Here is a 12,759-nt window from a genome sequence, read left to right on the forward strand (position 1 = left end):
TTGTTTTGTTTACAAAGCCTACTGTATAAAAGACCGAATGTCCTGTGAGAAACTAATAATTTGGCAACTGTGAAAAAGGCATGATAAAAGCTCAAAATATAATTTATTCTTCGGCTAAGTATTAACGTTTCCCTTTAATTGTTAATATTATTATTAAGTGCACAAAATTAATCATTAACAACCACAATTATTGGATGATGACAAATTTGGTAAGTAAGTCATTTTGGCTGATCGTGTCCAACCAATCGCAGCGTGTTATATACTTGTCACGTGATCGGATTTATTATTTATGAAGAAAAATACAAGTGTAGTGTGACACAAGTAGTGTTACAAGGCATTTCGGACTCTCACAATAGGACACCGAAAAATGGTTAATCATTATACGGGTATCGTTTCAAGTCAATTTTTAGATGAAAAGTAATTATGTGTGGACGGACCCATATTTATTATTGATTGACGTGTAATGAATTGAAGCGGCTTTATATGGAAGAGTAAATCATTTTTTCGGTGAAAAGATTGACAGATGATCAGTTGTTATTTGTCGCTTTCAAATTAAAGCCAGAGGGTGAAAATTGCCATTGAAACAATTATTACGCCTTTCTAAAACGATTAACCTTAAACAAAAGCGATTTTTAGACCAACCTCAAAACGGGCAATTCCCCAGACACTCGCATTGACCTAAAAAGCCAAAATTAAAAAACGATCAAACCGACGCCCCCTCCCCTCCAAATTCCTCCGATCCGTACCAATAGCGTACCTCCCCTTTCAAACGCGACCTTGATCGAGCGAAACCACCACCAGTGCCGAAACAAAAGTGAATCGCGACCCCATTGAGTGGAAAAACAAGTGAGCGACGGTACCACTTGACGGGTACTAACCTATCGCGCTGCTGCTGGCGCGAACTCTTTTGCAACAATCTAGTGACCGCGAGAACGAGTGATACACTGCCTAAAAACACCTCACATTCCGCTGTAAGTTATTGACAGGTGACAGTGCGCATGAAAGTCGTTTGTGAAAATGTCTAGTGAGTGCGGAGTGGGGGTTGGTGAGGAGGGTGTCATTCGGGAAAACGGGAATGTGATTATTAACGTGCTGTTGCCAAATGGAAGTCTTTCGGGAGGTGCAGCTATTGTTGATGGAGCAGGGCATAAAGGTATTTTTTTTAAACTAAAATTTGACATATTCACGCAATAACAGGATTGTCAAATTTTGTCAAATAAACGATACACTACTTATTCCAATCATAAGCAGCTTTACGTTTCATTCAACCAAATTTATGTTTAGGATGTCTCTGTTTACATTGTAAATGATTTATAAATTTCAAGGTTGGTAAAGGACATGTTATTCTAAAAAATCACATAAGTTATTGGTGTCGCTCGACTCTTAAAGAAGTTTTTCAAAAATGTGTGTGATTTTTTTTAGCTACATTTCTTGGGTAGTATTATTTTGTTCTTATCGTAACTGGTGTATAAATTTTATAATTTGGAAAAAGCATGTTTTACTCTATAAAATGATACAAAACTTTTTGACGTAGGTTTGATTGTGAAAGAAATTAAGAATTTTTCAAAAATTCTTGGTGCTTATTTTATGTTAAATAAATTCTGACTCATGCCTGGTATGCCCCTGTTTATATTGTTATGACTATAAAATTCAGGGTTTGTAAAAAACAATTTATTTTGCAAAACCACATGAATTTTTCAAAATATTGTGTGCCATTTATTCTATCGTTCGCTCAGCTTGATACCTTGACTGGTACGTCTCTGTTTATAGGTATTGTAATTTGTTTATACATTTCAGAGATTGTAAAAAACATTACTATAAAAAATTGTATAAAAACCAGTAGCGTAGGTTGATTTTGAAATAAATTAAGAATATTTTTCACCGTTGAACTTACTAAACTTCTTTCAATACTGTTGCACTTTACTCTAGAAATAGTCATAAAAATGTACAATAGCTATCTACGAAACAAGGAAGAAAACTACCGTTTATTCCCCCGGACATATACTTCTCTCCTTTGGTCTGTAAATAGCTACAATTCTCTGATCATCACATTCTAGAGGTGTCCGCTATCGCTGAAACGAAAACCATCACGACTCAAACTCTAAATCTAATTAAAGACCAACCGCTGTCCAACAATGGCCAGTCGAAACGTTCCATAGGTGTTGGTACTGTCGAAGAGGACTTTACGGAGTTTACGGAAAAATTGGTGGACGAGGGAACCATCATTAGGAGGAAGTCGCTGGTGCCGATGAGCAGCATGGAGGAGGAGAACCTAAGGGAGAGGTTGCATTTGGCGCACTTGAATATGGCGGGAGAGGTGGTAAATAAGGAGAGTAAATACACGAGGGAGGCGTTTAGGAGGTTGCTGCAGTCCAAGGTAAGTGGTGAATTAGGGGGACAGCTTCAGAGTACATAGAATATGTTCTATTCTATACAGCGCGTCTTTAAAAGGTTTATACAAAAATCTACCGCAGATTTCTGATGCGAAAACGTGACGATTTAACTTAATTTATCTTAGTCCAAAAGTGGACGGTTTTTAAAATACAGGATGTCAAAGTGAAGATTAAAAAAAGGAAAACATTTAATTATTTAGTTTGTAATGTTACTATCTAAACAAAATGTCGCATCAGGGGGTTTTTAGGGGTCGGAAATCAGAATTCATTTACACTTTCGATGCGCATTGTAGAGGGCGCTGGCAGTGCTAGGTGAAGTATCTTTAAAGAGGCATAACTTTTTATCATGCAATATAAAATTTATTTATGACTAAATTTATGTTTTTCTACATGTTTTATGACAAAAGTATCTTGGTACAAGTCCTTATGAACATTCCTTTACAGGACATTTTAAGTTTAAAATTCGCCATGTCTTGAAAAATAATATTAAAGTACATATTTATTCACGCAATTGAACCGAAAAAAAATCAAAATATTCAATTAATCTTCGATTTTTACCTTTTTTTTAATCTTCATGGTTTTATTTTACTATATCATTTTTTTTTTTTTTTTTCCTGCACTGTACAAATAAATATGTGCTTTAAAGTTATTTTTCAAGACATTCTGCGAACTTTACTCTGCAAATATCTCAAGAAGGAATGTCCGTAAGGACTTGTTCCAAGATATTCATTTAAGGTAGAATTTTGTACAGACTTTTTAGAGCCACCCTGTAGAAGGATTAGATATAGGCGTTGTCCTAAACTTCCGGTTTAGGTATTTATAGTGTTACTCATAAAGTCTTCATTAAATGGGAATTTTTTTTACTTATGAATTTGGGCCAATTTTGAATTTGCCTCAGGCTGTGTTTCACAAATGATTAGAAATGACATAAATTGAAAAACAAATGACTGTCTATAACTCTCAAATTGTAATTTTTATAAAAACATTGAAAATCTACCTTTATTTATTTAAATTTTGAAAAATCACAAAGGAAAAGGTTTTTTAGTTTCCTATTTTCTACTAAATGTTAATTTTCAACTTTTTTTATGACTTAATTTTTTTTAAATTCTTGTCTATTTTTGCATTTTTGAAGTATTCAAATCGTTCAGTAACCTTGTAAGAATAATTATTTGTTTATATATATGTATATATATATATAATTCTTTGTCAATCAAATTTATAAAAATACTGCAATAAGGTCACCTTAATATTTTCTTTATAAACTAGATCAACTTTGTATCAACGCATACGCAGCGTCTTTAATGAATTTTACATTGTCTTTAAAAAGACGTATTTATTACAAATTTAACTAATGAATACTCATTAGGACAATTACTTATAATACTTTGATATACTATAATTATTCTTACAAGGTTGCTAACCGATTGAAATATATTGGAAATATAGAAATACAAAAAAAATTAAGAAAATTAAAGTCGTTTGATAAAATTGGCGTATGGTTAGAAAATAAGAAATTAAGAAATTTTTTTCCTTTGCGATTTTTCAAAATTTTAAAAAATAGTGGTAAATTTTAAATGTTTTTGAAAAAAAATTGAAATTTGATAGTTATAGACAGTTATTCGTTTTTCGATTTGTATGTCATTTTTCACCATTCATAGAGCACAACCCGAAGGCAAAGTCATAATTTACCAAAATTCATAAGTAAAAAAATTTTTCATACGATGCGGATTTTATGAGTGACACTGTATACAAAAATGCATTTAATTAGTGAATAAAAAACATAAAAGTAAATAATACAGTTCCTAGAAACATATTCCTTCATTTATTATCATAAAATACTATCATCACATTATGCTGATGATAAAATGAGCACGTTTCTTATATAAACAAATTAAGGTACGCAGAAGTAGGTACAATCAATATGAAGTAAAATCTGCTTTGCGGTCATTCCACTGGTTTTGAGTTATTTGAATAATCACAACAATAATTGATTTTTTTAATAATCAGTTTTGTCGTAACTTTGAAGAAATGAGAGAATTTCTAGAAATACTGATTAAAAGGTCCTTCGAATTGAGGAAGTTAAGCTTCCTGGAACGTGTTAATAGGGGAATTATAATTTTTTAAATTTCAGTTTTCATGCGTGCGTTTTTCAGTAAAATTCAACTTTTTTTTCACATACGGCCAATTTTTCTTACGAGCTGCAAATGTTTTTATTTTATTTTTGAAGAAAATCCGCCCGGAAACGAGCCCAAACTAATATATTTTGTCCTTTTCTTATCATTAAATCGAATTCGATTTGATCCCAATTATATTTTCTCAAAACTGAGAAACATCTTCGATTGCCCTTTAAATTAGCAGCACTGATCCTGTATGGTCATCGTTTAAAGAAAATTTGAAAGTGAGCCTCGTTAAATTCAAATAAAACTGCCATTACCACCCGTAGATAACTGGTCAGTTAAACTATCTGCGTTTGGAAATAATCGACCCGATAATTGCTATAATTATTACAGAAAAAACCTTAGAGGTTTCTTCATTGTATGAACACGGCTGTTCGTGACCCAGCTGGAAGCATTATTGAGAAAGACGACATTATTGCCAAAATACGCCCATTGGGCTTTAGCCGGATGAAAAGAAATGAGCTGAGGTTTGGAATTATTCGAGTCATTCATTATTAGACAATCGTTTCAACAAAAATCATTCAAGCGAAAGATAATCATCGGTCTTCTGTAAGCCCCTTCACCGAAGAAAAATCAGTTATTTTGGGTGGACGTTTAGATCCAAAACGATAACTAGGCATTTTGTAAGGTAATTACTTTCGTTTCTGGCCATACTGTTGCTCTAAAGAGATACCATTAATTACTCGTAGTTTGATGAGCGTTACGAGTTAAGTTAAGAATAATTGTCTATTTCAATTCTATTTTCAGCAATTTCCACAGGTCATTTAATTTAAATAAATTTTATTTTGGGATTATACAAGACGAAATCACGCGCCTGTTTAATTTGATTTGTTAGTTTAAATTCGTAGATCTAGTTCTAGCCAATTAGCTCTAAAAAAACCGACGTTTAGTCTAATGAAATGTGGTATTCGAAAAAACTAAAATGTTTATTTATTTTAAAGTTAAATTTTTTCCTGAACTTATTTAGCGAAGTAATTCAAAATGATGGACACTTCATCATTGTAACTTTTCTTCTTTTACAACGCAACGATGCCATATTTGAAATTCGACGTTTCGACTTTCCGCAACCATAATCAATTTTGCTTTCTTTAAGCCTTTTTTTGCTGATTACGATGCTGTGTAGTTAATCCCAAAAGTTTACGTGCACCTTAGAAAATTAGGATTTTTGAGTATAATGAGGAAAAAAAAAGTTTAAACTAAAATTTTTATTTCAGAACAGTTTTACGATGATAAAGGAAACATTTGTTGAAGTTAAATTTGCCCTAGAATCTAAATTATTTATTTTTAACAGTTAAATCCTAAATTGGCACAACTCAAAAGTGTACGTACAGTGAAAATGTTTTCTTGTGAATTAGTTTTAATCTTATTTTTTTTACGAAATTAATTCTTAGTTGGTCCACTTTGTAGAGCCACAACAACTTTTAGCCGTCTGGGTATAGAACTGACTAAATTCAAAGTTATTTCAGGGGTGATACTATTCCATGCTCGCTGTAAAGCATCTTTTAAGGAATTTTTGTTAGTAATTTGATGTTTTCGAATTTTTCTTTCTAATTCGTCCCAAACGTGCTCGATAGCTTTGAGATCGGGCGATTGTGGTGGCGAATGGAGCTATACATATAGAAAATGGAGTTGTCTGAGATCCACGTGTTAACAATTCGTGCTGTGTGTTTCGGATCATTATTCTGTTAAAGGATTCAATCCTCTCCTAAGCATAATTTAGCTGCAGATGGTTTTAAGTTTTCTTGTAATAAATTTAGATCCAGTTCTTGTTCCATCAACGAACACCAAGTTGCCTACTCCAGTAGCTGCAATCGCCCCCCAAATCACGACCGACCCTCCACTATGCTTTACGGTTGCCATTAAGTTTTTGGTTTTCAGCTCTTCGTTTTTTTTCGCCATATCTTTCCCTTCCATCACATCTAAAAATGTTAAACCTACTCTCGTGAGTTCATAAAATTTTTGCCCAAAAATCGAGTTTTGTTCTGGTGTTTCTTAGCGAACGCAAGTCGTTTTTCTATGTTGACTTGAGAGATCAGTGGTTTCTTACGGAGCACTCTTCCATTTAAACCTGCTTTGCGTAAAACTCTTGTAATGGTTTCCGACTCAACATTTTCTCCTAAGGTGTTTGCCACATTTGCAGCCAATTTTGGGGCTGTTTTTAAAATTGCTCTACAATTTCGATCACTTAATTTTTTGGGGCGACCAGAACGAGGCTTATCAGCAAGATGGCCGTGTAAAATAAAATTTTTCGCAATTTAACCATATGATTTTCCAGAATTTCTTAGTTTCACTACTAAGTTATGAATTGACAAAGTAATTTCTTTTTGCGGTATTTTAAACACTTATTACCAATATTGTCGAATATAACGCTATAATGTACAGAGAAATCATTTAAATTTCATATCTAGTAAGATGTGGAATTTGTTGAAGAAAAGAACGTATACCGATTAACGTTTATGTATTTGCTTACTTAAGTAACCTACATCATTTGCTAATTTTCATGCCGAAACGCTTCTTCCGGAGACATTTAGTCAATCATTATTTATTATTTTAATTATTTACCATTCGGCCTTTGCATTTTTTTTGTTTTCCTTTCTCTATTATTTTATTCATTTTATCCGTTTTATAAAAAATTGATCTTTTTTAAGACCACGATATCTTTTGTTTAAATTCGGTTTCTTGTATCTGCCGCAAAATGGTGTTCACGGGCGAGCAGAAAACATTTATGATTGAAGCCTATTTTCGTAATGGACATCAAATTAATGGGTTTATGAAGTTCAAACCTATTTTCAAGAATTTCGCGAAAAATTCCCTGAAGTTGTAACAGATCAACTGAACTTCGCATATACACTGAAGTACGTAGTACATTTATTCCTTGAAACCGGCAGCATTCAGAGAAAGTCAGGCAGAAGACCAAAAAAACGAACTCCGAACACTGTAAAAAACGTAAGACAGATAATGCATGTAAACCCGAATACTTCCTTGAGGAAATTATTACAGCAGATCGACTTATCTTATGATACCTGTCACAGAATTCTCAAAAAGGACCTAAATTTTGTTTCCCTAAAAAATGCAAGTGTTCCAAGAACTTTAGCCTTTAGATTATGAAACGAGGATAACTTATCGCACCTGGTTCAATGGGACAATGAATAACAATCTTCGGGATCTATCATTCTTTAGTGATGAAGCCTGGTTTTATTTGTCGGAACATGTGAACTCTCAAAATATGCGAATGTGAAGTGCAAATAATCCTCACATATTTCAAGAATCTCCATTACATCCGCAAAAAATTGGAGTTTGGGCTGGTGTCTACCGAAGACATTTAATTGGACCAATTTTCTTCAATAAAAGTGTTACAGCAGAGCATTATCAAAACATGCTGCAGGAATTCATTAATTAACTGCACCCTGACGAATTACTACAAGGTTATTTCAAATATGATGGAGCAACGGCTCATGCAGTTTATATAACCTTAGATCGTCTAAGAAAATATTATGTTAATCATTTGATAAATTCACATACAGAGCACATCTACCCACCTCGGTCCCCAGACCTTACGCCACTGAATTACTTCTTGCTCCCAACTTTAAAAAATAACATTTTTAGACAACCAATACACATAATCGAAAACCTTAAGGAACGGATTAGGGCAGAGTGTGCAAATACCACCCCAGAAGTTCTCGACAATGTCTTCGAGAGTATGAAGCGTCGGGCAAATTTGTGCATTGAAGTGAATGGACAACATTTTCAGCAATTATTGTGAATTTTTCAAACAATTAGACTTGTGTTGTTAAAAAACAGCCTTAATGTTTAATCGAAATCTTCAAAATTAAAAGTAAATAAAGCAACGTAACCTCACACGGCTCCTTTATCAAAAATTAATTTTAAAGTCATTTTGCGGCTTATGATCAAGCTACGATCTACTTTTATCTTCTATTTCTCTTGTGTAAAATTCCACAGCTGGGTAGATATGAAATTTAAATGATCACTCAGTATTAGGCAATAGCAAAGAAAGCAACCCCTACTTGACAGTCTAAAAAAAAATTGTTTTTCCGAGGTTTTAAAGCCATCTATTAGCAGAAAGTCGAAACTGTACGTAGCCTTTTAAGAGGTGCCTAATTATGTTTTAAGAGCTGCAAATGAACAAATATCAAACTAAAGCAAATTTTAATTTAGCGTAGTTTTATCTATAATTTTAAAACAGTTTTACATTAGAAATTGGTAATTAAACTGTCTTTTTTTAATATTCAAAAATCTTAATTTCCTAAAGCGTACGTAGACTTCGGACTGATTGTACGTATCACTTTTTAAGGATCAATCTTGCAATACAATATTGCCATAAAACTGAATTCGTTACCTGCGCCACTGATCTGGATTCGAGCCACTGTACTTTTCACGCTCAATTCCGATATTGTAGCTTGATCATAATTTTTAGTTCGGCTGATGTGAGAGATCCGAATAATGTTCGACACGTCATACTGCCTTGGAATCGTATAAACGCGCACTTAATTTCAATCAAAGCGTTCCAGAGTCACCTTCGCCAAAAATGCCAAAATAATCCAATCTGTAGTGATTATATACTTCATTTTTATTTTCGCAAAGAACGCCTTGGAAATAACAATACACTTTGTTAAATAAAGACGTTTTGGCACTTCGACTGAATTGTGCTTATCATCCCCTGCAATTGGAAAATTAATATAAATTTATTATAAAATGTTTTCTTCAAATGAAGAAAAACGAGATATGTTAAAAATCAGTCAGACAGGGTATTTCATAATAGTCTGTAATGTACACTTAAGCTACGCCTATGTGCTCTACTTCAGTGATATGCCCGAGAGGGCCATATGTTGGGAATCCATTATCTTCCAATAAGGGTTACCCTGAATAAAGAAACTTTCACTCCTTTCCCTCGTCAAGACAAAAGTCTAAACACATCCACATTTAGCTAAAATCTGTACAGCTGCAACACCCCCGTAAATAATCATTTCTTGCCTAGATCCATTCTTGCATGATTTACCCTGTTAATTGTCTAAAACCGGGGTACGTCTATGGGTGCTGACCCCCAGATTTAGTACTTAAGATACCTCGAAGCTTGTAAAAGGGGCTAATATATGTATAACTCGACGCTCCCGGAATTTTGTTCTCTCCCTTGTAACTCTTGCACTTTCAAATTCAGTTTTCTTTATTGAATTGTCGCTTTAATCCCAAGATCATTTTGAGTTTGTAAACGATTAAGGTGTGTGCGTCATAACCAGTGGAATAAATATCGGCCAAAAGTATTCGCGAGTTTTGTCACGCGAAGATCCATTACAAGTGTATCAAAAATTCAGGGAGGGAATCTGCGGGTGATTTCAAAAAAAAAGTTCATATGAACATGGGCTCGTTTTCTCGTCCTCTCCCAAATACAGGGTGATAAAAAAACTTTTTTTTTTTCTATTGTAATAAGTCCGTTCCGACATTAAATATTTTTATGAAAATTGGGGAGCGTAAAATAGGTGTAGAGACACATATATTACGGGCGTCTTTAATTTCAGTAGTTACATCCCCATTGATATGACTTTAACATTTTAAGCGAAAAATTTGATACGCCACTGGTTAAAAAAATAATTTTTTGATTGTTCGATATTTTTATGAAAAAAAGCCTCTTGAACCTTTTCACAATGTTAACCGTTTTCGTGGAAAAATTAGAATCTGCATTTTCCTACTTTAAAGGCATGATTTTTAATTTATGAAGTAAGCCGCAACTTCAAAATGGTAATCTTATGTTTTTACTTATTTTAACAATTCCATCACTTTATCTTAAATTGCACATAAATTTTATTGGCAAAATATCACGTTTCACGTCCTGATCTTGAAAACAAAATCAGAAGCTGCATGCCTATGTCAAGAACACTTCTCTAATAGAATCACTCCTGATAAGCGACTAAGGGAAAATAGTATTAGATTTAGGAAAATGCAGATAATTGTATTTTGTTTATTTTTTTCATGAAAATGGTTAACGTTATGAAAAATATTCAAGACACCTTTTTTTTTAATAGAAATATTGAGCATTCAGAAAATTATTTTCATTAAAAAAACAATTTTGTATTATATTTTTTTACGTTTAAAATGTTTAAGATTAAACTAATGGGGACGTCACTAGTGAAATTAAAAACATTGTTTTCCCTTTAGAAGATATGGCTCTACATCTATTTTATGCTCCCAATTTTATATAAAAATATTTAATACGGAAGCGGACTTATGAGGAAAAAAAATTATTACCCTGTACCTCGGACGGGAAGCGAAAACGGACTCATGTTCATATGATTTTTTTTACTTAAAATCATTTACAGATTCTCCACTTAATGTTTACAAATTATTATAAAATATTCTATATAAAGAGTGTTTCAGAACTATGGTATAAAACTTCTAGGGATTGTTCAGTGTAACAACAAAAGACATCTAAGTACAAGAACCTGTGTTGGCAAATGTCTCCCTAAGGGGCTATGACCTTATAATGCTTTAAGGTAATTATGGGTAAAAGTGTGTTTTATCGAGTTTTAGTACGTTTTATTTTAATTTGTTTATACAAAATAACACTACAGAAATTGTTCAAAATGTCATCCCTGAACTTGGTTGCACCTGTTTAAACAACGTACGTACATGGTTTCTGCGGACTTGGCTAAAAATTTGATAATCGTTTTGAATGATTTCAAATGCCACAGTGATTCGTGCAATCAAGTCTTGCACTGGGTCCACTGGCGTTTTATCAACCAATCACATGTTCCTGCAAAAAGAAATCTAAAAGTGTTGTTAGATCTGGTGACTTGGGGGGCCATGGAACTGGATCACCTCTGTTGATCCAATGTTGTTTGAACTGACAATTGAAATATAATGCATTCAAGTTCAAGGATGATATTTTGAACAATTACCGTGGTGTTATTTTGTACAAACAAATCAAAATAAAACGTATTACAACTCGATAAAACACGTTTTTGCACTTAATTATCTTAAAGCATCATAAGGTAGTAGCGCCTTAGGGAAATATTTGCGAACACAAGTTCTTATACTCAGATGTCTTCTATAGTTGCACTGAACAATCCCTAGAAGCTTGATCCCATAATTCTGAAACACCCTGTATAATACATTCATAAAAATGGATTTAAAACCTTTGCAGAGTGGAATATTAAAAAATGAATGAGAAATAACAAGCGAACTAACAGAAAGCGATCTTTAATATTGAGAATAAAATAGAAATGATAACATCTCTTTGATTTCTCTTTTTTTTAACAGCAGCTAGATACATACGTTTTTAAGACATGAACTGGAAAGGCAGTAACAGCTACACTGTAATACAAGAGGCCATTTTGTCGAATATTTTCACTAGATTTTTGCGAGGGGCTTTAATTTAAAGTTCTTTAAAAAGCAAGAAAGAAATCCGTGCAATGAAATAGACTCATACATATGAAATATGAAAAAGTAAACCCCAGAGTTGTGCGTTTTTCTAATATATTAACAGAAACATAGTTTACGAATAAAATAATTTTCTCTATTGTAATAGTCTTTGTTAGTGCAGGTTAAAATAAATATGAAAAAAATATCCTGTGAGGTAATGGCTTAAAGTACAGGAAGAAACCCTGCGGTTTTCCTGACAAGAAATTCGTTGCAATTAATAAACTCTTTCAGGGCATGAATCAAAAGCTGACATTGCAGGCGCTGAGAGTGGCAATTTTTACCTTTTACAGTCATAAAATTTAAGGCCACATGGTTTAATGGCACTTTATCCCACGTATTTTCAAGAGAAAATTATAGCCAATGTGGGGCTTCTAGCTCACGGGCTTTTGAAGCAAAATTTATGATAATATCTGAATTATCAGCTGCTAAAATTTGCTCCTGAGAATTCTCAGAACGAGAGGAAATTGGTGTAACCATTTATTAAAAATAATTTAGAGCATTTATCAAACCGCCTTAAAGTGATGTTTGCAGCGATTTTCTTGCTCATAAAATTGAGTTCCTAAAGAAGGCGGCAAAGAAGAACTACGCAAAATTTGAAATTCAAATTTCCAACTCTAGTTTTAAATTATGTAGAAAATTTGCATAAAAATGTGACGCACTCTTACTTGTTAATTCAATTTTACAGGTTTGACATGATATTATGTCGAGTCGAAGATTTATTTTCTGTGAGAAATAGTTTAATGAATCATGAACAT

General features: G+C 33.1%; 2 protein-coding genes across 3 annotated transcripts in view; both read left to right on the forward strand.

The window, feature by feature from the left end:
* Positions 1–12,759, forward strand: part of LOC136408581 (MYG1 exonuclease) — a 102,320-nt gene that overhangs the window by 37,768 nt on the left and 51,793 nt on the right. The gene's annotated exons all lie outside the window — the stretch shown is intronic.
* The window catches only part of Nox (NADPH oxidase), a 50,845-nt gene continuing 38,673 nt past the window's right edge, over positions 588–12,759 (forward strand). For both annotated transcript variants that reach the window (XM_066389627.1, XM_066389628.1), the window contains exons 1-2: positions 588–1,153; positions 2,058–2,377. In XM_066389627.1, the coding sequence (XP_066245724.1) occupies positions 1,018–1,153; positions 2,058–2,377 (456 nt within the window). In that variant the 5' untranslated portion in view covers positions 588–1,017. The remainder of the gene's footprint in view (positions 1,154–2,057; positions 2,378–12,759) is intronic.

Source organism: Euwallacea similis, chromosome 4, assembly GCF_039881205.1.
Source record: "Euwallacea similis isolate ESF13 chromosome 4, ESF131.1, whole genome shotgun sequence".
Classification (NCBI taxonomy): Eukaryota; Metazoa; Arthropoda; class Insecta; order Coleoptera; family Curculionidae; genus Euwallacea; species Euwallacea similis.